This window comes from Cyrtonyx montezumae, unplaced genomic scaffold (genome assembly GCF_038088225.1).
Source record: "Cyrtonyx montezumae isolate F1298 unplaced genomic scaffold, pur_monq_1.0 scaffold_17, whole genome shotgun sequence".
Lineage (NCBI taxonomy): Eukaryota > Metazoa > Chordata > Aves > Galliformes > Odontophoridae > Cyrtonyx > Cyrtonyx montezumae.
The window spans coordinates 34936740-34964603 of NW_027071903.1; the positions used below are offsets into that span (position 1 = coordinate 34936740).

At 46.6% G+C, this 27864-nt stretch overlaps 1 protein-coding gene across 2 annotated transcripts in view; it reads left to right on the forward strand.

The window, feature by feature from the left end:
- The window catches only part of MAP2K5 (mitogen-activated protein kinase kinase 5), a 111147-nt gene extending 83283 nt beyond the window's left edge, over positions 1–27864 (forward strand). For both annotated transcript variants that reach the window (XM_065734088.1, XM_065734089.1), the window contains 3 exons: positions 7695–7756; positions 10173–10218; positions 27689–27864. In XM_065734088.1, the coding sequence (XP_065590160.1) occupies positions 7695–7756; positions 10173–10218; positions 27689–27793 (213 nt within the window). In that variant the 3' untranslated portion in view covers positions 27794–27864. The remainder of the gene's footprint in view (positions 1–7694; positions 7757–10172; positions 10219–27688) is intronic.

Genomic DNA, 27864 nt, shown 5'->3' on the forward strand with positions numbered 1-27864 from the left:
AGCTGAGGTGGCAGCAGTAACTGGGACTGGTGTGGGAGGTTTGCAGCAGACAGGATGGTTATCAAAGGCCTTTGAATAGGCTCAGAGTACCTGTTGGAAACGCTGTTTTGGAATATGTCAGACACAGCAAATCACTTTGATGGTCTGAAAAGTCCGTTCGTTCTTTTCCAAGGGCATAAATTTACTGTGCAGAAGTTCTGCAGAAAGAGCAAGGGATTTGGGAAGTGTCGTATGCTGTGCCTGACATGTTTTTGTTGAGTTTTAATGACATTGGTTCTGGGATGATTGCTCTAATGCCAAGATTAGTGAGAAGCATTGTGTGAATAGGTTGCACGTCTGCCAGGACCTTTATTTTTTAACATGTGGTAATGTACACTGAAATCTGATCCAGCTACAAATAAGACACGCTCATTTAAGCAACAGTCCCAATCATCACAGCCTCTCCTGCCATGGTAAGGCTCCTGCTTCTGCCCAGAGACGAGGATAGGCTCACGGTGATGCCAGCAGTAAAGGCAGTCTGCTGGTGTTTGAGATCTGAGAATCATTTAATGTCCCAGCACTCAGCTTAGCCGGTCTCCAGCTCACCAAAATGATGCACAGAAAGCACAGGCAGTGCAGGTGAAGCCCTGTTGGGCAGGATGGGACCTCACGAGACAGGGCACCCAGTTCTGCTTAGTGGGTCAACTCTGAAACCTAATGATTGCAGTTAACGTGTAGATGAGCATCAGCACTAGTTTCTAACCCATTCTCCTTTATAACCCGAAATAAATTCATTTTGGTTTCGAAGTTTCCATAGCTCATCTTAGTGCAACAGAGTTTTTGGCTTTTAATATCTTTATGAAGGCCATATTGAACAAGATAGAAAAGGAACCTGATGTTTGTCTGTCAGTTTTGGTTAAAACCCCGGAATTAGTGGACATCCAAATCAACTGAATTAGAAGCTTCAGGAGTAAAGACTTTCCAGGGTGAGCTCTGTTTTTGCAAATAGGAGACAGCACTGAAAAATCCACATATTTTGTCTAGTCAGGCAGTCTTTTAAAAGAAAAATTAATTAGTTGTACTCATGAATCCTTACTGTGACGGCTTCATGAGTGAATAGTGAGGAGCTTGCCACGAGTTTCTTGAACGTTTCTGTTAAGTGCCCCCACAGAGCTACTCGGTCTCACAAGACTGCAGTTTAATCTAGCTCAAGGACTTCACAAACTTCGCAAATCAAAGACCTCTTTTTCTGTTTAAATTCATCCTCTAGAAACATTTAGCAGATCAGTTAATGCAAAGCGTGGTGTTAATGCTGAGCTACGGAGCATGTCAATGTTAATAAATTTCCAGTGGAAAAAATAACTTGGACTGAGTACATGTATCCGATGTAGTAATTTCTTTTCTTTTTTTCTTTTTTTTTTCTCCTTTTCATTAAATGTATCCCTCTATTTATTGCTACGGCCTTCAAAATTCACAATATGTTCAGCTTGATCAAATTGCACAATCAAGTCCATTGCCTCTTGAGTGCAGAATTTTTTAACCGTATGCATCAGTGCTACGTTTTGCTGTTGCTATAAAGGAAGTCAAAGCTTTGAAAGGCTCAGCAAGAAACCAGACACTATTTTTTCTTTGTGAATTTTTGTCTTAGAGTCTTGTGTGCTGATTGAGGTGCATGGGCATATTGAACCCTAAATGTTTTTTGGATTTATTGAAGATTTCTGTGCCGGTGTGAGAAGATGTGTGTGTGTGTGTGTGTGTGTGTGTGTAAGCACACCCACAAGAATGTGCCCTGGTTTGGGGTATCCTTTTATTGAGGCGAACACTGTGACCTTACTGGTGTTTGAGATTCAGGGGCTTATATGGGAGCAAGGTAAAACCACAGGTAGGAATTGCTGAATAATTACCTTTAGACCAACCTGAGCAAGAACCTTCCCAAGAGGGCAAGCTCATTTAATGGTTCCTAAAACTCAATCTTGTGGATGTCAGTGGTCATGCTTGATTATTTGCAGCAGTGTTTTATGAAAAAGCAATAAAAATGCATTGGGAGTGTACAGAGGAAAAAGGGAACAATAAATGGTTTTGGTTTTTCAATTGGGTCCCTTCGGCACGAACAGGTAGAGGCTGTGTTTCATGCTGCTGTGCCCCAGCTATTTGAAATGTGCATATGTGTGTGTATCTACCCAAAACACTGCTGTGCTCTGCTAGCTTATGATCGACAAGAGACCAGCAAGGAGAGGGAAAAATTCTTATGTTTGTTTTAGAGAGAAAGCAATTACAGTTACGGTTAAAGGATTAACCTGTTTTCCTGCTACCTGTACACGGCCCTTTGGAGAGCCCCACTTACAAGTGCAGAGCTTGGCGAGGGGTAGGAAACTGTTGGGCACTCTAGATTATTCCTAATGTTAATTACACTCTTCAGCTTCTTCCCTTGGCCTCTAAAAAGCATCCCACAGCAGCAGATGCTGCCGAGGAGCTCCAGGTACCTGCTGGCTTCCCACCACGAGTGCCCACGTGTGTCCCACGCAGGCGTAGGTTGCGCGGGCGCCGTGTTTTCAAGAAGTTGGGAGCAAGTCGTGCTGCCTGGGAGAACAGCGGGCTCTCACACGGGTTGAGGTGTGGGAGGCAGGCAGAGGGGTTTGCTGGATAAAACACTGGCCTCTCGACCTTGGTTCCAGTCCAGCCCGAGATCTGGAAATAAATGAGTTCACTGCTGACACTTCAATCCCAGCAGACGGAACTTCACACCGAAATGCCCCCGCGTGTAATTTGTCACATTTGGCACCTGCTACTGAGGAAAGAGCAGGAAGCGACCTGGAGCAGAGATGTAATCATCTTTCACCTTCCTGCTAGGGGTGGGAGCGTAATGGGGACAATCCAGAAATTCTTTCAAGTCGGGGCCTCCGAGCCACCTCCAGACATCATTGCTTTCGCACACTCGTTACTTGTAAGGGCTCACCTGCCATTAGGCTTGTGCGGGGTTTTTGAAGTAGATTGGCTAAAAGTCAGCAATGGGATTTTGCTGAGGAGTGCTGTGAAGTTGACCTTGAAGGAGTGTGAATCTGAACGTGCGGGATATTGTAATTCGCTGCTCTCGTTGAAACAGCTCCGTACCTGCAGTGCATTTATTACACCTAACTGCAGCTGGCAGCGTTTCTGGTGCAGCTAAAACTGAAGTTTGTCTGAAAAAAGTCACAGTTAGTCCAAAAAGTAGACAGCAACTATGGGTGTATTGTTTGAAAGCTTTGGTGAAAGAACAGCTAGAGCGTGCGGAAATTCTTCAGTCCAAGAGATTGGTGTAGGCTGGAGTGATGAGCCAAAAATGCTTCGTAAAGCACACACATTATTTATTACATAGTGCCATTTCAGCATCAACGGGCGAGTTGCAGAATAGGAGTATCTGCCCAGAGGAGATGATAATTTTGAAGGCAGGGTGTGCTGGGGAAGCCCAGAGGACAGAGTAACTGAAGTTTGGTTTGCTCGGCTCTGCTAACTTCCCTCTTGTGGCCATCGAGCCATAGGACCATGGCATTTCCTTCTGCACAAGCCTGCATGCTGCAGAGAGAGTGCTGCAGAATAGCAGCTCTGGAGCTGTGGGGAATGGGAATTTTAACCCTTCGGAGGGAGGTGCTGAGCAGATGAGAAGGTAAAACCTGCGTGTGCTGCACCTCTGCCCAGAAGGTGCAGCTCAGCTCTATTTGGGGACATGTGGGGACGTGCTGATGACAGGGAGCCCTGACACGTAACCGAGGGCTTTGCCATCAACTTCTGGAAGGTTTCTAGTAGAACTCTGTATTTGCTGATGTTCCTGTCATAGAGAGATGGTGGCCTTTTTCTTCCTTCAGGAAGGATGATGTGATAAATGTCCAACTTTCAGCTGTTTGGAGAAAAGACACCACTCAAGTAGTGTTCTGTTTGGGTAAGATGTGTACAGCACGGCCCGTTTTTAGTGCACGTTGTCAGTCAGGATGAGTTCCAAATTCCACTGACATAAGACTGTTTCCAAGGCCAGTCAGCAACTCAGAGCTGTGTCTGTTGAGTTTGCTTCTTGAGTTTGTCCAGATGAACTTCCAGGGTGGACGGAAAGGAAGGGAGGGAGCCTCATCCTGGTTTAGTCTCTTCCATCATTTGTGAGTTTGCTGGATGATATTTATTCCCTTAGCCTCGGTAGAATCTCTGCTGCTGCTCTGCTTAATGGGAGCGAAAGAGATCAAGAGATGTTTCAGATGAGAGATCTGAGAATTAGGTGGGGATGCAGACAGTAATGCCATCAGTGCCTTTGGAAGCCCTGTCTTTCAAGGGATTGTCGTGGTGTGCTCCTTCCCATGTCTTCTCCTAGGTTAGACGGCTTCCCCCAACCCCATGGTTGTCAATAAGGTCTATACCAGAGCACTGGCACTCTACAAATTAAATATTAGGAGTTGTGTTTGAAGTTCAAAGCCCTCCCTCCTCCTGCTAGCTCCGATTTTCTGCTGCTGTGCTGTTTTCTTTATGCCTGAGCACCTTGCTGACAAGTGCTAATAATAAAATGCCAAGAGAGGGTCCAGTCGGAGTTACCACACATTAAACATTCTGAACTTGTCCTTTTGCTCATAGATTGTGCATAATTAATAATTAAACGGTTTCAGTTGTAATGGGTTGACCTCCTTGAACTGTTCATTATTCACAAGGCAAAGGCATCACTCAAACTTTTTCCTATTGCCCTCCGTGTGTGCGCAGCACGGCTGCTCCTTATCACAGAGCAATCGCTGGGGCTGCTCCTGCAGTGGGTCCCGGTGCAGAGATGGCAGTGGGGCAGCAGCTGGCCTTGGGAACAAGCTGCTGGGGGGTGTAGGAGGCAATGGGCACGTTGTTCAGTGTGCAGGTGTGTCAAATAAGGCAGAGCATCGGAGTGCAGCCGGACCATTCCCCGTGGCTCCATCCGGTGTGACTGCATTGTGTCACGCAGATGTGGCAGAGGTGTCTGCAGCTTTGTTTTATTTCCTCACTCCCATCCCTTTGAGAGTCAGCCTGTCACAGAGTGGGGAGCTGCAGGGTGCAGTATAGGCTGTGCTGCTTCTGTGTGGTTTGGGAAGTTTTTGCCCTGTACCCGGTGCGTTGTGATTGCTCACGTCCCAGGGGCAGCAATAGGAATGCTTTCATTGAAAGAGTACAAAATACTCTCACCTTTCTACTACTCAAATGTTCTTCAGTGCAACAATGGCAGAAATAGAAATGTCTCAGTCGCTGGTTTCCATGGCTAGCTCTCAACTGAAGGTGCAATTTCTGCTTCTGAGGTCGTTTGAAAATGAAACACTGGAGGCAGCGCTCCAGCACTGCCTTTGGAAGCAGCTGAGATCCATCGATGCTTTCCTGGTTCAGCTAAAACCAAAGTTTCCTTCTCCCATCTTACCCATGCTGTGAAGCAAAGATTGGCTCATATTTACAGGAGTGAAAATACTCATTTCTGCTGCTCTGTTTGCCGTCAAACACGCTTCCTAGTGAGCATTTTCTTGAGGTGGATGTACTGCCCCCAAAGAGTTGCCATTCGTCCTGTAAACATCTGACAAATACATAGGACGTGCAGCCTAAAATCCCCAGGAAGACTGAATTAAACCATCTCCTTTCTCTGCTGAGGTCTTTGTCCCATGCCTTGCAGTCTGCACCTGAAGGAAGAGTGGCTTCAGAGCTCTCTGTCAGCCTCTCCTCGTGAAGCTTCCCCCTCTTACTGTCCGTCTTCTCTGGGCAGTGGCAGAAATCACCCACCCAGTGGCTGTGCAGTGTGCATCATGCCCACCCGTGTGCCCCAGCACGTGCTGCTGTGCTCCCACTGCACCTACAGCGCGGGGCACACGGATGGGTGCACCCAGAGCCCCCACCCGTGGGCTCCAGCCCTCACCTTCCCATTTGCACGGCGACCCTTCGCACGCACCCACCACCTTTCCCACTGAGCCAGTCCCACCTGGGAAGGAGGAGGTGCTGGCTGGACAGGAGCAAGCAATGGGAGAGCTCAACCTGCAGGGCTGCAGCACTTGGCTCTGCGTTTTTGATATGAATAAGACCCGTTTTCATGCGCAGCTCTTTGAAGTGGAGGAAGTTTAATTGTGCTGTTTGTTTCCCCGTGTTCCTTCCGCTCTCCGGTGCAAACCTCCCTATATTGCTGTCATTTGTAAGTTGGGAAACAATAACCTCTCCCTCACCCGGTCTAAGTTCAAAGGGAATTTGGGCATCTTCTATCAAACGCTGCTCGTGGTTAATAGAGCTCTTTGAAAATTGTAAAGCAATTTGGCCTTCTCCTTTTACTCTTCAGTTACTTTTGATTTAATTGTATTTTCCAGCAGTTTCCAATTGTTTGAATTGGAAACAAAGCCTTAATAAGAGTTCTAGTTAATTTTCTGTCTTGTAATTACCGATCTCATTTTTCTGATAATTGGCCACAGCAATTATATGTATATTTACTAATCACATAGGAGGCTCTGCGGTTGTGTCTATCTGCCACCATTGATAATGGCACACACATTGCAGAGGTGCTTTTATCATCTTCTTTTTTCCACTACATCAAAGCTATTTCCTCGCATTCTCAATAATGAATACATGCATGCATTTGACACAGTTGTGTGCTAGAGAAATTGTTTGGCTCCCACCAAATGCTGCACGCTCTGAGTTTCTTGCCTGCAGCGCTGGAAGGTTGTATGTAATGATATATTGCTCATCCAAATGGCCAAAGCACTCCAAAGCACAGTGAGATTAAAATAAGTCATTCCTTTGTTAATTTAAATAGGTGCATGTATCATACTTTGCGGGGTACTTTGTGTAGGGATGTCAGGGAGGAAAAAAGCCGCCGAAAGGTATTTTTAATAGCAAATGAGAATAGATGAGAATGGAGTCATTTGCAGCTGCCTGTTTTATGTGGCTCTCTTGTTCCAACTGTAGGTCTAATGAGATGACACTGTTAAAGTACTCTGCAGTGTAATTTCATTACATCCTGAGCTGTTACACTATAAACACAGTGGAGCTCTCTGTCATTCTTGGAAAAACTCCTAAATTCGTAAAGCCTGGCTTTGCAAATGGGGATGTTGTTTGTTCCCCGTTCGGTGGATATTTCTTTCCTTGTGCTCTTGATTTTATTTCCTCTCCCTCTCTTTGATTTTTTCCTTTTCCCCCGAATCCCGCGTGCTTCTTTTCACTGCACACAGCGGTACATTTTGGCCCTTCTCCCCCTAAAAATGATCTTATTCAAAAAAATATTTTACGATCTAGAGCAGCCAGTGTGTCAGGACGGCCTCAGAAATGAATAAGTGTAAATAAACGTGAGTGTCAATAAATAGCGAAAGCAGTGGAAGAAACAAAGGTCAACACAAGAATAATTTCACAGCTCTTTGTTAATTACAAGACCATTTGTGTGTTACTTAAATAATCATTAATTTCTCATTTACACTTTCCCTACCTTCCTTTTTACCCCGTGGCTATCATTGTCCTTTTTTCACCTCCCCTCAGTGTCTTTCCACATGTTTTTACCCATTGTGTAATACTCATTAGTCGAAATTCGGTGTTTTTATAACACGTTCTCAGAAGAATTTGTACCTTTCTCTCTCCAATTCTCTGCGTGCAAAGAGAGCTTTGTCGCTTCCTTCCCCCCCCCCCCATTTTTTTTTTTTTTCTTTTTGTCATCACTGTTATATTGCTCTCCTCCTAAAAAATGGTCTTCTGATGCTGTTCCTTGTTCCAATCCAACCCAGGAGTCGCCCGTCCTTCCAGCCGGGGAGTTCTCGGAGCCATTTGTACACTTCATCACTCAATGGTAAGCTCCGTTTGCAAACATGCCATGCCCTCGATGTAAATGATACATGCCATTAACTCCGTGGCTCGGCGAGACCTTATGGCTTTCCTTGCATCCGTTCCGAGAGGAGAGGGACTTGGGGGCCTTGGGCAGATGGGGCAGCAAAGCTGAGCAAACTGTTTAAATTATGTAAACGTTATTTACACAAAGGGTCGTAAAAGTACTTACATGGGTTTCCCCTGTTCTAATAAACCCGCCCTAAACGTGGGTGCAGTGCTGGGGAATGGGAGCAGAGGGTTCATCCCGGGGAACGGGGCTGCAGAGTCCCGGGTGTGTCGTGTCATTATTGAGGGATTTTTGCAGTGTTACTTATAAAACCGGTGTTCGGAGAGGCAGGCAGCCCTGATTCATTCCTCAGCTTCCCAGTAAGTAATCTTCACCGAGAGTCGTACTTTGGAACGCACTGTGGGGTGTATTTTCTTCCCTTCAAACCGGATAGTTCGTGGAAAACCTCAGAGATGGGAGGAGAACAGGCAAGGAGGAATTTGTGGAATAAAGAATGCATCTCTCTGGTGCCGGGAGGGTAAAAATCTTAAGGGTGAACAGAAACAAAGCAAAGGGAAAAATAATATATATATTTTTTTAACTGTCTCATTCACTAAAATGAAAAAAAAAATCACTAAAATAAAGAAAAATGAGCACCCATGTATGGCAGAAGGAACAAGCTCCAGCTTTGCACAGCCACGACCCGTGGGGTGGAGGAGCGTGCCCTTATGGGGTGCTCCGGCAGATGGGGACATCTCAGGGTGTGACTGAGGGCTGCACAGATGGGGGGCTCCAGTTGGGGTTCTCCCCATGGAGGCAGGCAGCAGAGCTCTCAGCTCCTGCCCCACGTATTTGTGTGTTTGTACAGGGCTGAGGCAGGACGCAACAGACGTTGCAGAAAGCAAAAGCAGTCTGATTATCGGTTAATTAAAGTTCCTAAATAATTAAAGGTCGGATAACGTGGGCTTCCTTTTTCCAATAGCTTCAGCTTACAGAGAGAGCTGCGCACGGAGGGCTCTGCAGCACCGCCGCTGTGCATGGAGCTGTGCATTTTTAATTCCTTCCGAGAGCAGTGACAGACTGCTTTAAAAAAACAGTCCTCGTTGAGGCAGGGGGAGGGATAACCCGTGTTCAAATTTCCACAGATGTCAACGTGAAGCATAACTGATGGTGGCTAATAGCCTCGTTTTCCCCGGGGACGTGGCTACTTTGGGCTGTCAGATTAGAGCTGCTCCCAACCTGCGTCGGTGCTCGCTGTACCTGCGTGGTTCCAGTTACCTGTGGGGAGTATTTAGTTATTTCCTTATCTGTGGGGAGGGTAGATCATATCTTAACTCCTCCTAATTGCAACACGGTTCGTCCAGCATGGCTGACATAGTGTTGCATTGGCTGTACAGCGGACAGCTCTTTTGGGAAGGGGGCATTGCTGTTTAAAAAAGCAAAGAAATTGCACTTTGCGAGAAAGAAATTACACTGTGGACTATTTAAGCAATCAATTTCTAATAAGTATTAGAAATGTCAAGTGAGCAGCGCGCAGGACTTGGTGCCAGTTCCGCCATAAACACTGCTGCTTGGATGCAATCCAATTAGTCAGTAGGCAGCTCCTGATGGTCACCTCTGTGCCATGTTATTGTGTTCCTTCATGCAGCTAAGCACAGTTTTCAATAGCTAATTGCACCTGTTGCACGGAAAACTAGGACTATTTGGATGAGAAACATGATCTTATAAACAGCTTAATGCTGTGTAATGAACTATCACCCTGCAGTGTAATGGAAATGAATGGGAAAAAATTAAGGTAGAAACCCCGGGGTATTGTGTGTTCTCCTGAAGCTGTTCAGCGTTGGAGTTAAATTTCCCACCTGTTTGGATAATATGTTGTGTCGAGCTATGTAATAATCCCCAGCAAAATGAGAATCATCTTCCTATGCCTTCTGAGCTGATTGGTATGCAGTCATCTTCATATTTACACATGTTCGTGGTTACAAGCAGTGCAGACCATGAAACAGAAGGGAAGCTGTTGTCACTGCATCTCTTGCCCGGGCAGGCAGGCACTTGGAGGAGGGTGTCAGTAGCTTTGACACCTTTCAAAACTGGTGAAAGGAACCTGTGCGTGTGTAGGGGACTTCAAAGACACGCAGAGAAAAGTTCAAAGTTGGGCAGCAGTCAACAGAATACTCAGAATAGAGAAACATTGCCCATAAGGGAGGGATGGAGGGGAAGAGGCTGAGTCACATCTTGGCCACCATTGGGATCCGTGTCTTCTGCCAGCAGGAGATAAACACACTGAAGGGCTGGGCATGGTCTGTGTGAAAGGAGGATGTCTTCAGTACTTAAGCAAACGGAATAAATAAACACTTATTTATATGTGAATGTTTTCTTTTGTGGTACGTAGCATGAAGAAGCAACCAAAGGAAAGACCAGCACCTGAAGATTTAATGGTAAGCGAACCTTCAGAGCCCTCCAGTGTGATTTTTATCCGAATGCTTTTTATTCGTGTACACAGAAATAGAGTTTGGGGGTTTTGTTGTTGGTTTGTTTAATCGTTACCATTAATTTTGTGGGGTTTGGGTTATGTTTTTGTGTTTTTCAGCGGGTACAGATTTAAACTGTTTGGGGCTCGTGAAGCAATCACAGAGAGCGCACAGAAGGTGGAATTCCGATCGCGCTGAAGTTAATGGATATTTTGCTGTTCCCTTTGTTGCAGCCAAAGCTGCACTTGTGATTTGGGCAGTTAATACAGAACTTTCACAGGCAGTATCAATTTCCAGTCAAAACCATTCCGGTGCTTAATGCACCATTTTTTTCCGTTTGTATATCCGGGGATTACAGCTTGATGTAGGTCAGCCTTGTCATCACTTGCCAGCCTTAACCTTTCCAAATCTGAAGATTGAAAACTGGAGATTCGGTCAAAACAGTGTATTTTTAATGACACGTGGGAGCACTGCTTTCACCTATATTCACATAAAATGAAATTAGATTGGCTACTGCAGGTTGAGTTAATATGTAGCTTTGGTCTTGCCATAGAAGGGCTCTGAGTGTTGGAATCTGAGCTCAGAGGGCGCTTCCTTTTCTTGCAGATACCGTTGTTTCAGGAGGGTGGGGACAGGTCGGGCTGGGCCCCCCCGTGGCTGTGCATTTAGTGCACACTACTGGTTTTGGGCTGCTAGAAAAATACAGAGTATTTCCCATAATTTCTGTCGGAGGTAGGAGTTGTGGGATGCTCTGACTCGCATCAGATAGCTTTGATTTTGAAGGGTTTTGATTACTTTCTGTGCTGCGTTTCCTGCCACTTGCAGATTGGCATAAAATCATCATCATTTATTTTCCCCACGTTGAGGATGTAGAAATAATTTTCGCAGACTTCAGCGAGATACAGAACGCATTTGCAGCGTTTCCTTTCTCGTTTACGTTCTGCAAACTACAAGGAAAGGAAAAAAAAAACCAACCCAAGTGTTTCTATTGCAGCCATTTTCCAGTTAAAGGGCAATCTCTGTAGGTGCCCTGGGGCGGGCAACACGTGATCCGGGCCGGTCTCCATTCAGGCCCTGGTTAGCAAAGTGTTTAACTGTGAATCTCATTTTAAGGATATTAACTTCAGTAGATTTACGTTTGGAGTTAGGCACCCACTGAAATCCGTGGGCAGAATGAGGCCCTGCAGTTCCTCAGGGCCCCTCCACTTGGTGGTGGTGTGCATCTCCTACGGAAGGTTTCCGCTGCCTCGTTTTGTCTTTTTTATTAACTTCTGATGGTTGGGAAATTCTTGCAGTTAGTCACATCTGAGAAAACTTGGAACGGGTTCTAGAAACGTAGACACATTTACCTTGTGCACTATTATGCTATGGCTGGATAGCTTAGCTATTAAAACAAGGGAATAGGGTTTCATAAAACCTATATCTGTTTGTAAATGCGTGTTTCAGTGATGCAATAGGCCTGCCACTTATAAATAAAACATCTGCAGATCGCACATACCCCCATAAGTATATATGTATGTTTGTAAGCAATAACACCACTCCAGGGTGTAGAGCCATAAAAATGAGGCCAAAGGGTGAGTGCCTGCAGTACCAGGGAAGTGCACAGATTTATCTTTACAACTACATGCCCTGGAGTGTGCTAGGCCCCTTTCAAGGAGATATTTCGTAAAATAATTTTAAAATTATAGCTGCTCAGATTAAAAAAATAAAAAAAGCCTTCCCACTTGTTAAACAAAATCTTTTGTTTAACACGTTTTTTCCCTTGTGATACTTCGTAGTCAATTATAAATGAACTTGCAGCAGCAAATACTAAAGCTCAGAGCAGGCTGCTGCTGGAAGTGACCCTGTCAGTGCCTGCAGCGTGGCTGAGCCCCAGCAGCTGCTCTGAATTCCCTCCTGCAGTGGGATGGGCTCTCAGGACACGCCGTGTTCCTGCAGCACACCACTGGGAGCTCAGTGGATGCTCTCTGGACATGTTCTTTGCATTCCTGCACTTAGCAGGAGCATTTTATTTGCAATATTCATATGTTAATATACATACGTATTTCTACCTGTAGATATATTTAGAATCATTGAGGCTAAAAAAGACTAAGGTCATCTAGTCTGACCGTGACCCATCCCCACCAATGCAAGCATTTCTGAACGTGCATATTCATGTCTTCATATACATGTCCATATTTAGTTGGAAAACAGGGCCAGACTAAAAGCTGTGAAGTATCCTCTGAATTCTTAAATTTCTGACCAAAACGACCTCTCTTGTTCCCCTTCCTCCGTTTCCTGATTCTCCCTTGTAATTCTGATGGATATCTCCCTGCGAACAAGCAGTGGGTAGAGTGATACAGATATTATCAGTGAAATCCTGGAGCTCTCAAGGTCAGCTTAGCATTGATTTCAGTGAAAGTGGGATTTCGTGTTGTTCATTGTTTTGACTTAAAGGGAATGTACTGGCAAAGATGAAAGGTGTAACACATTATCATCGTTAGCTTCAGACAAAACTGCAGAGTGCAGATTTTCTCCCCTATGGACATTAACCATACTGGAAGTCACTATTTTGTAACCAATTTAGTATAATTAAACACTGGAAGCACAATGAAGGGAGCAGAACATCAATCTTGTTCTGCTCTCCTGATAATCAGCGAATTGTTAAAGGCATTTTAAGGGCTGGCTCACAATACCTGGAGTGCCAGATTGGTGACTCCTGTGAAGTCACAGGGCTGCAGCAGGGATGGATTTAGGATGGATTTTAGGTTGGTTGTGTTATGTTGGGCACTGTGCACGTCTTCTTAGAAAACAAGCCCAAAGCCAAGGCTGTATGAAATCCCGGACTGAAGTCAGGACTCCTAGTGCCACAGATATTCCTGTGGAAGAGAATACCTGATTTCCACAACAGCTGACAGAAATTGACTTCCTCTGTCTACACTCAGTCTCCCTTATACCCTTCCACAAAAATAAAAATTAAAAAGGTAATGCTGGTTTCTGTGTGTGTACATAATCAGCAGTGTAATGGCTTCACAGTATTTCCAGTGAGCAGACTTCTTCCATGGGAGTAGAAGTGAGTGATTTTCACCAAGCAATTGGCAAATGGTCCATTCCAGGGTGGGAGTGATCTTGGTAGTTCACTGGTGCTTATTCTGAACCTTGCTCTTACGGTGTCTCCAATCTCAAGAGGAAGGCACAGAGTCCATGCAACTTGCTCCTGTCATCGTAGGGAATTCCTGCCCTGCCTCTCTCCTTTCCCACCAAGATGAGGAAGGTCTCAACAATTCTTTCCCATGAAGGCTATTTTTTCCAGGAATTTCCTGGCTCCGTGTGCACCACACTGCTGTGTGGCACTGTGAAGCAGGCTCCCAGGGGATCGTGGCGTGCTCGAGCAGGGTGCGTGCATTGATGGGGCAGCACAGGAAGGTTCCAGCTCCTCGTGCCGAGCGTATGGGTAGGCATCCACGGTGCAGCTCAGGAAGCCGTAGATCTGACTGCATTTATGGTATTTTTCAGAAGCTTTCCATTCTAAGCTCTATTTAATGGAATCTATGCATAGTAAGTAATCAGGTCAGAGAGAAGCAACATCCCCTGTTTGAGATCAATCGCTGGCTAATACTTTATCTAGGCCACTTTATTATCTCATGCTGATTCCATTCCCATTCTCCTCCTCCTTTGTAGCATGCACTTCAGCTGTGGTAAAAGTACGTATCGCATACATATTAAAAACATATACCCATTCTATCTGTATGTAAATGTGTGAGACACAGCTGGATATTGCAGGAGTTTGATTTACTAATAGTTATTATCTGTTCTAGCTGTTCAGAGGCAAAGAGAGTTTCAGAAAACAAGCTAGCGCAGAAATTGCCTTTATGATATCACTATCTGCTTTGGTAATTGTTTAAAATCTCTCCTTTAGCTGGAAACTTGGCCTTTTATTTTGCAGATTGTGTGTGCTTCTCAGAAAGCCAGCAGATTTGTTGACGTCTCTTGGTTTTTGTTAGTACAGCATTGAACTCTACCGTGCTACATCTGGCTGTATAAATGAGAGCGATTTGCTTAAAGAAATTGTATTTGAAGTACCAGAAATCAGGCACGTAGAAGTCATTCCTTTATGCTTTCCCATGAATGCATAAAAGTACAGTTGTTAAGATACTGTTCGGGTTTCCAAAGGGAAGTGTTAGGCAGGGAGAGGCCACACTTTTGGCCAAGGATCTGGTCAGCATCTGCCTTGAATGCACCAATCTTCTCATTTTTGTTTAGGCCTCCAAATCTGAATCATGGCTTCTAGCCTTTCTCCTTTTTAAAATTTTAATTATCAACACTCCTTAAGTCGGTGTTTTATCAGTTCAGAATTGAGTGATAAGTTGTACCTCCACTGTGTCAAAAAAAAGACATAGTGTTGAAAATTGGTTGACTGGTTGGTTGGTTGGTTGGTTGGTTGGTTGGTTGGCTGGTTGGTTGGTTGGTTGGTTGGTTGGTTGGCTGGCTGGTTGGTTGGTTGGTTGGTAGGCTGGTTGGTTGGTTGGCTGGTTGGTTGGTTGGTTGGTAGGCTGGTTGGTTGGCTTTTTGGCTGGTTGGTTGGCTGACTGGTTGGTTGGCTGATGCAGTGCTGAAGTTCCCTGTCCCTGTGCATTCAGCAATGCCTCTGTACACTTCAGGAGAAGCTCTTAGGTCTTAGAAGCTACAGTAGGCATTTTTTTCAGGTAGGTATTTGTTTTTATATTTAAACGCGTGTTTTCTTTCTTAAACATAGAATATGCAGATTTTCAAAAATGGATCCTGACTGGGCATTCCTGTATCCAGATCAGATGCAGGAAATCAGAGATGAAAATATTTTAAGCAGCAATATTTTAAGTGGTGATATTCAAGAGGGTCTGGCCAGTAGCATTTCTCACCAGGTAGAGCTACACTTGCATGCGGCTTGTTAGCACTGTTAGCAGCTGGTAGCTCGGTGCATTTGACAAACAAGCAGAGGATCAGCATAATCCTGCCTGATTCTTCATGTAAACCTTCAGAATAAAGCCAGTAATATCCTTCCACTTGTGTTTCCAATGGAAGGTTTTCCCCAGCAGCTAACACGGTGTTGCAGCAGTGGCATCACTGAGTAGCTGAGATTGCTGAACAGGTCGAGGTTTTCATGACCTTAACTTCTGAGAGGGAGCAGAGGGCTGCCTGCACTTGGCTTTTCACAGAGGCATCTGGTAAATCTTTTGAAGACAGCTTACAGATAAACGTTTTCTGTCTCAGTCTGTCTGGATGTTTATGCGTCATTGTTGGATCACACTGAGCCCAGAATTTTCACTCTTTGGCTGCTTGCAAACATTTGTTTTCCTGAGCCAGTGCAGGATCACCTATCAGAGATGATTTTCCCAGAGAAGAATTGTCAGTTCTTGCACTTGTGATGGATAGCTTTGTTTGCAAACATTCAGACTCTCTGCAGTGATCCCAGTTCATTCTCCCCATGACAAGAAGTTCTGTCAGACACTGAAAGACGTGCCAGATGGGAAGGAGAGGGCTCTTCCCTGATTTCCTAAGGAAATGAGTGCAGAGCCAGGTACTTCAGCTGCTGTAAACATGATTAATATTAAACTGCATCTTCAGTTATCAGTTCAGACACAATGGACGAGAACTCCTGGATGAAGTCCTGGCTATGCTAGCAGTCAGCAAAGATTTTATATCAACTTCACTGATGTTGGGATTTCATTGGGACTCAGGGTGTTCCTCTTACTGGATTTTGTCATTCTTCTTGGTCAGTATAACTTGAGCTGGAGGAAAAATAGATGTATTATTTGAAGTGGCTGCATTGCTCAACCTATTCCCCTCTGCTGAAATAGAGGAAGGCAGGATATGGATCTTCCCCTCTTTCTTTTTCCCTCTCTCTCTGCTGTTTTGGTCCTCGGGGATATGATCTGCTCTTCGTTGTCACTTGAGAAATCAGCTATTGAAATGGAGAAATACATTCTCTCGGTGTCACTAAATCCAGCAATTACAGCAGACTAAGACTGTGACAAGGTTAACGTCTGAGCAGTAGGGTTTTAAGGTGTTATATTCATTCACTGTCTTCTGCAGTCCCACTGCTCATACCACCACTGACTTTGTACAGAAAATACGAAAGTCTGACTTTGGCTTTCTAACATGCCCTGAAGCTGCACAACAAAGTGGCATTTTCCAGTGAAACGTGAAAAAGAGAACTTGAGCCGACACAAAGAAGCGTTGAAAACCTAAGGAAACAGGACAAAAACAGATTGGCAGCAGTTTCGAGTGGTACAGCTCAGATGATAGTTAACGTTTTTGGTGACTCGCATCTCCTGGGTTTTGCAGTTTAATTTGAGCAAATGTTTCGTTTGGCACTTCTGGTGCTTCTGTCGTTCTCCAGGCACTCAGGCAGATATTTACATCTCACTCATCTTGGTAGCAGAGCTGCAAATCTTTCCATTAAATATCTCAAGAAGTTGTGCCTTTGTGTTGCTGATATTTCTGTGTCTGTTCTCTTCCCTACATGTTGGCTGGACTAGATGTTCTTAGTGGTATTTCCAGCCCTTATGATTCTGTGACATTTATTAAGAAGAAATGGGTCTTCCAAAATGCAGCATATCTTTACTGCCAAGAATACCGTCCCAGAATTTGCTGTAACGAAATCTATATGCAGTATTTATTTGTGTAATAAAACTGGGATTTCCCATTGATTCACAGCCGCTGGATAGATTCAGATTGTTTGTGTAGAACCAGCAGTGGTGGGCCGTAGTGCATCAGGACTACCCTGCAGTATTAAATAAGAGCAGTAATTGCCTATGAATGAGGAGAGCACAGAGCCGGGGTACAGATACAGCTTCCTATGACCTGTGCCCATTGTGCCTCCAATCCCTTAATCAGATTTGTGCCGGTTGATTCTTGCATCCACAGAAATTCAGCTGGAGGATCAGGGCCTGAAGTAGTAAAAAATCAATTAATACGACTTTCTAATTTGTGCGGTTGACAAAAACGCATATAAATAGGGGACATTTTTCTACTTAAGAGGGCCGCACTGAAAGATTTTTAATTGGATTTTCATTGTGATTGACAGCACTTGATTATGACAGTAACTTTATTTGGCTGGACTGTTAGAGCCCTCTTGTTGGGATTTCTTCCATCAAAGCTCTTTTTCATCCGCTGAATTCCCAGCGGAGCTGCGGTGGCTGTGAAAGAGCCTTTTAGCACCTTTGTTGCAGCCATCCCTGGTGATGATTGGGCCCAGCTGGTAGCAGAGAGGAAAATGTCCCTCGCACAAAGAGGTTGCGTCTCCCGTCCCCACGGCTTCGATAATTTTAAGAGCCCCAGAAACCTGTTGAGGATTAGAAGTAGCTTTAGATGTGAAATGAGTGTTAAGTATTAGTAATCGGGAGATTAGGGCCCCGGGGACAATGGGAGATAAACAACTGCAATTAAGGCAAATCTGCCAGAGTAAACAAAATTTAGCAGAAACAGATGCCCTAACCATTTTGGGGGATTGATTGGAGGGCACCGAGGAATCGATTTTTGTCTTGTTTACACTTCCAAACCCCTGTGATAAACCGGGAGGCGAAATATTTCATACCGCCTGATTTTAGTTAATTTTTTTCCAGCTCCTCACAGTGGGTCTGCGCTCGTCTAACAGTGACCAGGCCTGAGTTTATTCCGCGTTCACAGGGAGCAGCTAATTGTCTATGAAGGGCCCCTGTGTTTAAATGGGCTTGACAGGAATTTAAATTTTGTTTCAATCAACCTCCGTGCTCGCAGCCTGCTCCAGTTTCTAATTTTTAAATTAAAGATGATTTTTGAAGCCGCGGCCTCTCCTCTGGAAGCGGCTGCTGCGGGGAGGGGATGTGCTGCTTTATGGAGGCTGCACCGACGGAGCACGACGAGCACAGCCCCAAAAAACCACACTGTCCCATCCACACGTCTGCCCCTTCCAGCAATGGGATGCACTGGGGCAGGCAAGCCTGGGGAGGGGAATGGTCCAGCAGGAACGGGGCACTGAAACACAGATGGAGGAGGTCGTGGTGGCTTTGGTCCTCGTCCCAGATTTGAAGGGGTTTCTTTTTTTCCTAAGCCAGCTTGTGGTGGTGTGCTTCGTGCTGTCCGTGCTTTCCATAGGGCTCCGTACATTTTCTGCACGTGGCTTTGTCGCTGCTCTCCAGCGCGATGCGTGCGGCGTGACGGTGTCTGCGTGCTTCAGCGTTCAGGGCTCGTTCTGTTGGAGCTCTCACAAACACAGGGATGCTGCTTTGCCCGGATGGTGTTCAGCTGTGTGATGTGACGTGGTCTTATGGAGTACTTCTGAAACCAACCTCACGCCATTTTCTGCCCCAAGGTTGAAAACATTTCGCACGCTGCTCAAATTCTGTCCCTCTCAGTAATTTTCTGTCGGAAGAAACCAGTTTCTCAAAGCTTGTAGAAGGCATCTGTTTTTTTCCTCCCTTTTCTCCCTCTCTGGGAAACGTGTTGAAGGAAGTAGTCCCTCCTCAGTTTTTGGTGTTTGACTTGCTCTGGTCGGTCGCAGTGAGCGTGGTGTGCTCGCAGGGAGCTGAGAGCTGGAGTACACTGCTGGGGAGGTGTCTGCATCAGCATTAGAGTTCAGATCAGGTGTGCGTTCTTGGTCTGAGTCTCCAGATCTTTCAGAGCTGCCAACCACACTTCCATTCCGATCACGGGCAGCTCTCTAAGCTAATGAATCAAACTGATCTCAAATGAAACCAGAGCAGAGGATGTGCTCCAGGCACACACCTCGTGCTCCAGATACTGACAGGTGCTGTGTCCGCAGAGCAGACCGAAGCTGGTCAAAAGCAAAACCTCCTCCGTCCCCGAAACGCTGCACCAACCATTTCCCTCTGCAGATCTGCTTCTGCTGTCGACAGCTTGCTAATGTTGACATAGTCTATCAGCCTTGGGCCACTCTCTCTATTCCTCTTCTACAGCTCTTCTTAACCTCGGCAGCACTTGCAGAAGCGCACTCCAATTACATTTTGGTTGCCTTCATTGCTTTTTTTTTAAGAGTTATCGTGAAAAATACCTTTGCTGGGAGTGAGCTGGTTTTGTTGGCTGAGCACCACGAGGCGTGCCAAGCACCGTTACCAGCTCCGCAGCAAGCATCAAAACAGCAGAACTGCTGTGGGAAGAATGCTCTGCAGATGGGCAAATAGATTCCTCTGCACCACAGCCAAAACCACAGCTCTGTGTCGTTTGTAGACTGGTGTACACTGCAGAGAGAGTAGAGCAGAAATCAGACCCACCCTGCACACGGCCCGGTCCGTGCTATGGGGGTTGGATGAGCTGCACCAGTTCTTGCTGACCTGAGCTGCAGAACGAGTGCTCTCTTGACTCCAAGCCTGGACGCAGGGGTCAGGTGCACAGGGGTTGGTGGGGACTATGGCCGATGGCCAGGGCTTCAGAGGAAGGTGGAAAAAAGGTCTTTAATCATCATGGATTACTGTTACTGTTTGAAAGCAGAATGTGATGTGTGGACCAGATGTGATGTGTGGACAGTTCCTCTGTCGGTTCAGGTTTTCAGGTTTAAGTTAAGCCAATCTTCTTGGTCTCTCCATGGTGTCTGGAAACTCATTTAAGGACAGATTCTGTCACTTGCAGCTGAATATTGATGCCTCAGCATAACTCCTGAGCCTCCTGAAAATCACTTGCTATTAACTTCATCGTATAAAACCTAAAAGCACATTGGAAAAAGTTAATCTACAAACAGAGAAACAATATGCAAAAAAAGAAAAAGTGAAAGAAGGAGAAAGGATAACAGGAAATACAGCTCCAAGGCTTCAGCACTCAGCAGTGATATCCCTTTATCATCGCTTTCTATCACTACCTTCAGTATCATCAGAGGGATGAAACCATCAGAGTGCTAATCCAGACAGCCACGGTTCTACCACTGACCTAGGCTAATCTGCCTTTGCAATTTCAAGAGGTACATTTGACTCTTTGGAAAGTAACCTTAAATTGTAGTCTTGTAAGAATTCCGGAGCTGTATCCTTCACTCTTTCTCCTAATGAGGTTATGACCAAATGCTCATTATAATTGCTTTAGACTCCTTTTAATTTTCAAGCTTATTAATCATAAGAAGAGTTATTTAAAATTGCATAAATTAATCTTAGATTAAAAGCCCATCAAAGCCTCGAAACAATTAAGAATAAGTAGGATTTCCCTGGGGCAGCAAGTTTTATTTTAATAGTGTAGTCAGGTGGATATCAGAACATTGAAGTATGGTAGTGATTAATGTATGCAAAATTTAAATGAGAGTTTTTAAATGGCAAATCTAAATCACATATTGACCTAACTGTAGGCTTTAACTGCACTGTCTGTCATATATTTAAACTGTTTAGTAATCAGCATTTTAATTACAGTGTATGTTTGGGAGGCCATGCAACAAACAGAACTCAGCACTCTGTGACACTGAGCTGGGGCTGTGCTGCAGCTGCTCAGTGTAAGGGAGGAGGAAGGAGCACAGACTTCCAGCAGATAACAGCACCTGATTTTGCTTTTAGGTATTCTCTTGTCCCCGCTTCATCTGCACCCAGAAAATGCCACGGACCGGTGCAGCTGCCAACCTGACCCTCTCTGTGCAAACAGGCAGAAGCTGCAGGTGGTGTCCACGTGGGGTGGGAGATGCAGGGCAGACTTCATCTTCTGGCTGCTTCTGTTTGGCGACCCTGCAGACATGAGGAGCTGTGTGTCTGGCTCCCAGTGTGGGGGATTTCAGTCTAAGAGCAGCTGAGAGCAGGCTCATGGAGGTGCTGAGATCTTCACCAAGCACAGTGAGAGGCCGTCCTTGCCCTGAATAGCTGATGGTAGGAACAGGGGAGAGGTCTGGGCTAGTAAACACTTGGTACCACATCAAACACAGCCATGCAAGTACATAAGAACAGCTAAACTTGCTGTTGTTTGGCACATGTGGTCCCATAACTGCAGGAATAGCACAGGAGAAGCAGGGAGCCATCATTTGTGGGGGACTGTGACTACTAAAGGAAGGGTTGACCGTGCTGGAGCTTCAGGAAACTGGGACACACTTTTGGACCCTCAAGCTAAGCCTCCCAGTGACTGCTTTCCCAGGCACCCACCCTTTTCCTTACGGGGTTACCCATCGTGGCCAAAACGCATCCTAACATTGCAGAAGTACAACAAGGGATGTAATGGCTGGATCACAGATAGTGTCTTACAGGGTCTTTCCGTCCTGTGTCTCCTCACATCAGTGAGAGTGTTTGAAGCCCTCCAGTTATTTTACCCCACTCAAACCTTAGAGGTGAGCGGTGGAGGGAAGGCAGCTGCACGAGGAGGGCTCTGACACTGCTGTGCCTGAGAATTAACAGCATTCTGGGAGTCAGCAGCGGAGTATTGGCCTGAGGATTCCTCGCTGCTATTCCTGGCTGTGGGAGCAGAAATCGGCCTCGTGGAGAGCTAGCACAGATAATTAGAGCAGCGTCTAGTTTGGCTTGTCCTTGGGGGCAGAAGCTCTAGATGTGAAATCCTGCTCTACCAGAGGAGGTGGCAGAGCAATGACATCCTGCGTGTGCTGAGGACACCAGGGTGGGGACACAGGGTGGTTTGTGTGACTCGAGTACTTCTTCTCTCCGTGTGTCCCAGGGAGGAGCTCCGGAGCTGAGGTTTGTGTTGGTCATTTTGGAGCTCTGACTTGTGTTCCCATTAGACACGCGAACGAGCAGAATTTCCTCTCGAGCACGTGCCCTCAGTTCATTACAGACAGCACACAAGCATCGTTAGTGATGGGAAAATGAGCGGGGCTCATAACTGTGGTGCACACGTTTGCAGCCAAGTTGTTGTTTTCCAAACCTGCAGGGCTTGCAGACCTTCAGACGACAAGAGATGTGGTGTTCCTTGGATTTAGCGTGGCACTGTGGCAGTCTGACTGTCCCAGCTGCTTCGGGAGCAGCAGCAGTGCTGTGTTTGGGTCGTGTTTTTCATCGTGAGGGATGAGAGGGTGGCAGGGAGGGCAGAGATGTCCAGGTTCCATTTCATTCTTAAAAGATGCCCCAGTTCCTGTACTTTGAGCAGAAAAAAGCTGTGTGTTGAGGCATCTGATGCACCGCAGAGACACCCAGTGCTGCAGAGCAGTGCCATGCTGTTCCTAATATTGCCTAATAAACTGCTGCATTGTCTTCTCCCTCCCCCTTATAAAATGGCATCAGAGTCGCATGTTAAGCAGAGAGTGAGCTTCCCTTAAAGCAGCCTGTAGCCATCAGTAATATTTATTTTCTCTATTTGTTTTGAGCCTGTGAAGACTGTGGTTTCCTCCATACTGTCCTGATGGAGCCCTGACCAGCAAGCGTGCAATGCCCCTAGCCCTAATGTGCCATTAATGATAGGTTAATGTACAGTATAATGTTTTTTGGACTATGGGTTCATTACACTTCTGAGTGCAAGGTCCTTCTGCAGAGCGCCCAAGGTCCCATTGCATTATATCATGCAATAAAAATACCCTTTTCATATCACACGCTAATAAACTGTATTTGAAATGCTGTCTGAGGGCACTGCCATCGTCTTGATAGTCCGTGTCTGCAACAGTTGGGATCTTTTTATTATGGATTTTTTCGTGTGTGTGATGCCCAATTCAGTTTTTATTTTTTAAGTGAAGTGAGTAATTTATCAGTGCTTCTTTGTAATAAATGGGGCACAGTCCTTTCTGGGGGGGTCCTGTGAAAGAGGGCCCTGGGAGGATGCGCTGTCACTTTGTGCTTTGTGCTTGGGAACTCCTCTGGGACGTTGGCTGTGGGAGGGACACGTGCTGTGCCCATCCCTGTGCCATCCAAACTCATCTCTGTCCAGAGGAGCCCCTCCGTGGGAGCACAAAGGGCGGCTAAAACCACCCAACTTTTCCACTTGAATAATGGCAGTTTAATTGAGTGGGCTGAATGATGGATGGTGCGTGGGCACCGGGTTCAAACAGGCAGGGCTGTGTGCACGGGGGCACTGCCCTTTCAATCCCACATCAGATATTTAAATCCTCCCTCTCCCCTCGGAAAGAGTTAACCCGTCCGGTGGGACACTGCAGCACGAGGAACCTAGCCTTCATCAGAAGAACGAGATGAGACAGGTTCATTTAAGAAGCCTGGTTTGTCATTGTTTATCTAATTTTCAGCGTTGACACACAAAATTAGGCGGGCTGACACTCACTGCAGCCCCGTCCTGCCTGACCTTTCCTGCTCCTCTGCTTCCCCTCCTGCAGTGGTGGCTGCACGCAGACCCCAGCCGGGGGGGGGTGGTTTGCTGGGGGCTTTCAGTGTGTTCTGTGCTGCTGCCTGGGCCTCCTGGCTGTGCTGGTTGCCACGTGCTGAGGGGTTATAGAATCATAGAACAGGTCGGGAAGGAGACCACAAAGACCATCTTGTCCTGACCTCCCTGCCACCGATGGGCATTTGTGCCAAGTGTGGGGAGAGGGCTGAGCACAAGCACAGTTACACTGATAAAAACGTCACCGTAATTTCAGGTTGGATGTTAGGAAGAAATTCATTCTCAGAAAGGGCAGTGATGCAGTGGCACAGGGCTGACCAGAGAGCAGTGGGGTCCCCATTCCTGGGGATGCTGCAGAACCGCAGGGACGTGGCACTTGGGGACATGGTCAGTGGGGTTAGGTTGGGCTTGGTGCTCTCAGAGCTCTTTTCCAACCTTAGGGATTCTGTGATTCAATGCAGCATTGCTACACATGGGCCAAGGGCACGTCTGATGGGCTCCTGCATTGTCCACAATTCTGTATTGCTCTTTGTGTTCATTTGTTGCAGATGTGTCTGCAGCAGCAAGAATGCTGCTCAGTAGGGCTGGGTGGCAGGAGCAGCAGTGGTTGGAGGCTGTGCACGGACCTCGTGCACCCTCCTGGCTCTCAGTACCCAACCTGAGCACACCGGGGGCAGTCAGCCACTACAGGTCCCACTGGCACTGCAGTCTGAGAAAATCCCTCACTGGAGAAACCCGAACAGTGGTTTGAAGTTAGACTTCTTTCTAGGAAGAAAAGTGTGTAAAATGTGAGGTTTTCCATGGGGTAACAGCACAGAACAAAGTGGGGGGGGGGGGTGAGCAGCATGGCTCCCCGACATCTTAAACACCTTGGAGCCTGCAGTCTTTCCCTGCATGTTGGGAGCAGCAGAACTGCACGGATACAGCGGGCGTGAGCTGCCTTCCTCTGCAGGGAGTCTCTCCATCGTAAAGGAGATTCATGGGAGAAGCGGACTGTCTTTAATAGCTTTCTTTTAATTGCCCCAATGCATCTGCTCTTCCTTGTCTGTGGGCTCCGTTGTTTCTCCTTAGTTCTCACTGGTGTCCTTGGCTGCTGTTTTGTTTGAGAGGCCAGACGGGTACTTAGAATAAGCCTTTCCCTTCCTGTGCACTTCTGTACCTACACTGTTGTGCAAAACGCACTCACATGGATTCTTTCAGCACTCAGCGAGGCAGCAGAAGCCATGTATTCCCTTTTTGCCATATGCCAGGGAGGTTCAGGAGATTTGTGAAGGTCACACTGGAAAATACACGGAATATCTGCAGGTTCCTGTCCCCGGGATGCAAGTTGTGTGCCCTCCAAATGGTTTCCATGGGTGGAATCAAGGAATATTTCAAAGAACGGCAAGATTTCACAACGCATTAGTTTACTAAACCCAAAGGCACATGGGCTACGTGCAGGAAGGGATAAAAAAATATATAGTTGTAGCCTTTCCATAGCATTGTTCGTGATGTTAGACATTCAAGACCGAAGCTAAAGATTTCTGATAGCCAGGTGTTGGGAGGGAAGAGACGTTGTCCATATGCTCAGTGCCGCGAGCATCTGTGTACTCAAATGCATCATTTTAAGCTCATCCATCTTCTGCTGTAGCATCGAGCTGGCTGCTGCCAACGTCAGACTCTCGGATGGGCTGCAGGACCCCTGGGAGTGCTCCGTGGTGGCCATTCCCCAAGCAGAGCTCACGTGTCCACGCGGGTGCGAAATTCAGAGCTCTGACAAATGTGAAGTTGTTCTCTGCGGCCCAGAACGGCTGAAAGGAAATGATTTGCTCCAAAAAAAAAAAAAGAAAAGAAAAAGAAAAGAAAAAAAGAGATTGAATACTGTTGGGGGGGGGGGGGATATCTATTTCTGCAGTGGTTACAAAGAGCAAATTCAGAAAGATCGATCGCAATGGCAGAGAGCAATGCTCAGTTCCAGAGGCCTGAGATAAAGGCTGGGGCTATGGCTTGAGCCTGGTGGGAAGCACTGACAGTCTGAGTGGGGAGAGCAAGTTCCTGGAGCTGACTTTGCTTTGGGAAGCTCTTACATCTTCATGTTTGTTCTGTGCGTCATTGTGGGAATGAATTCCTCAAGGTGAAGGAAGCAAGAGCTGGCTCCCATGAGTTCACCTTCAAGCATCAGTTAGCAGTGTCTTGCCTCTTATTGTGTTATTTCTCCTCCTGCATAGTGAAGGGCCCACATTTGTACCACTGAGATGGTACAGAAGACTGCGATGTGGGAATAGATGAAGACCAAGTGACACACCAGCTCTGCTTGTCTGGGGATTGCACGGAGCCTTCTCTGTCCTGGTGTCCTTCTGCACAGCAGCAAGCCCACAGCACCTCGAGTAACCCAGGCAGCTCTGGACCAAGACCCCATAGAGCTGAGATGGAGGAAGGATTTGGGCTGGGCTCTGCTGTGTGTGTGCAGGGGTCACCATGCATTGCCCCTTCCATGCATGGCCTTTGCCCAAAGCCTGTGGAAGGGCATCCCATGGATGCAGCCATCCCAGAGGGTCGAAGCGTCTCGCACTTCCTCCCTCCGTTGTGTAGATCACGGCGTATTTAATTCCTGCAGCTCCTCTGTTCTCTGGCCCTGGCCCGCAGAGTGTTTTATTGCTTGGAGTTGGCCCTGTGAGGATTTATGGTGCTCTGTTTAGCCCGGTGCTGCCTCATGGTCTGCTCAGTGCCATTCTGCCCTGCCACCCCAGCATCCCAGGCACAATGTGCCCAACGCTGCTGTGCCGACACCGCTCTGGGAACTCCCGCGCACGCGTCGCTGTCCCCAAGGGTCCCCACATCAACCCTGGTTACTTTCAGGCGTTGTTTGCAAGAGCTGTGAAGTTTAGTGTTGCAAAAAAACGAACTGCTTTTGAGTGATTTGGAGGAGAGGTTTTCATCATCTGTGATGGTTTCTCCTGGCGATTGCTTTCTTTCAGCCATTTATGTAATTGCGGTACTTGGTTTCCTGTGGATTTTTATACTTCATTTGAGATTCATCCGAAGATGGCATGTTCCCATCTCTAGGAATGGGGCCAGATTGAGCTGCCTAAGCTGGCTGCTGAAACTGCACGCCGTATTCCTGTTCCATCCTGAGAGGCCATTCCGATTTTCTGAGTTGTCTCAGCCTGTAACAGCCCTACAGTTCCGTGGGGCAGCGTATTGTGCACCCATCCCTCTTACCATCATACGCTGATTCCCGCAGCGACTTCTCATGTAGCCCCACTAGGGTTATGGGTAGGTGAGATTTTGGTTTCTTTGTCAAGTGGTGGTTCCAAAGGCCACGTGCAGCTCATGTATGCCTCCACTGGAGGCTGCACCCAGTCCTGCTGCAGCCACTGGCAAAGCTGGAGGGAGAACATTACACTTGGATGGACGTGGCTCCTTCTGTGTGATTTGTACAACCCTAAGGGTGAGGGGTGTGCACAGCATAAGGTGTGGGGTTTTACTGACTCAAGTCAAGGATGCAAATGTAGGTGAACATGGCATCGCTATGGCTGTGTGTTCATGGTGGCATGATTCAGGCTGTGCTCTGTAGAGGAAGTCATTTGGAGTGTGGCCCAGTTGGGCAATTTCCTTTAGACAAAAGGTTCGGTTGGGTTATGTTGGGTTGGGTTATGTTGGATTGGGTTGGGTTAGGTTGAGTTGGGTTATGCTGTGGTAGTTGGGTTGGTTTGTGTTGGATTGGGTTGGGTTAGTTGGGTTGGGTTATACTGTGGTAGTTGGGTTGGTTTGTGTTGGATTGGGTTGGGTTAGTTGGGTTGGGTTATACTGTGGTAGTTGGGTTGGTTTGTGTTGGATTGGGTTGGGTTAGTTGGGTTGGGTTATGTTGGGTTGGGTTGGGTTGGGTTGGGTTGGGTTATGTTGGGTTGGGTTGGGTTGGGTTGGGTTGGGTTGGGTTGGGTTGGGTTGAGTTGGGTTATGTTGGGTTGGGTTGGGTTGAGTTGGGTTGGGTTGGGTTGGGATGTTATGTTGAAATTGCACAAAGGGGCTATGAAAGGGAGAAAATCAAAAGACTGTAGACCTCTACAAACAGTAAAGAGTCTGGGGTTCCCTGACCTCCTCTTTTCTATGTAAATTATGAGCACGGATAATATGCATCCATCTCAGAGTTCACGGGTTGGAATCCCTCTTTCATTGCAACCACAGAACATTTCAGTTTATTTTTCTCAAACACGAGTGAGGTAAACTCTCTCTGTCTGTTGGCTAACCCTTCCTGTCCCGTTTGCAGGGCCACCCGTTCATCGTGCAGTACAACGACGGCCACGCAGAGGTGGTGTCCATGTGGGTGTGCAGGACGCTGGAGGAGCGGCGCTCGGCCCAGGGTGCACCGTGAGCCTTTGGGTCCCCAGGACAGAGCTTCAGGCTCCCACCCATCGGGTCATATTGTGCTAAAAATCAACCAAA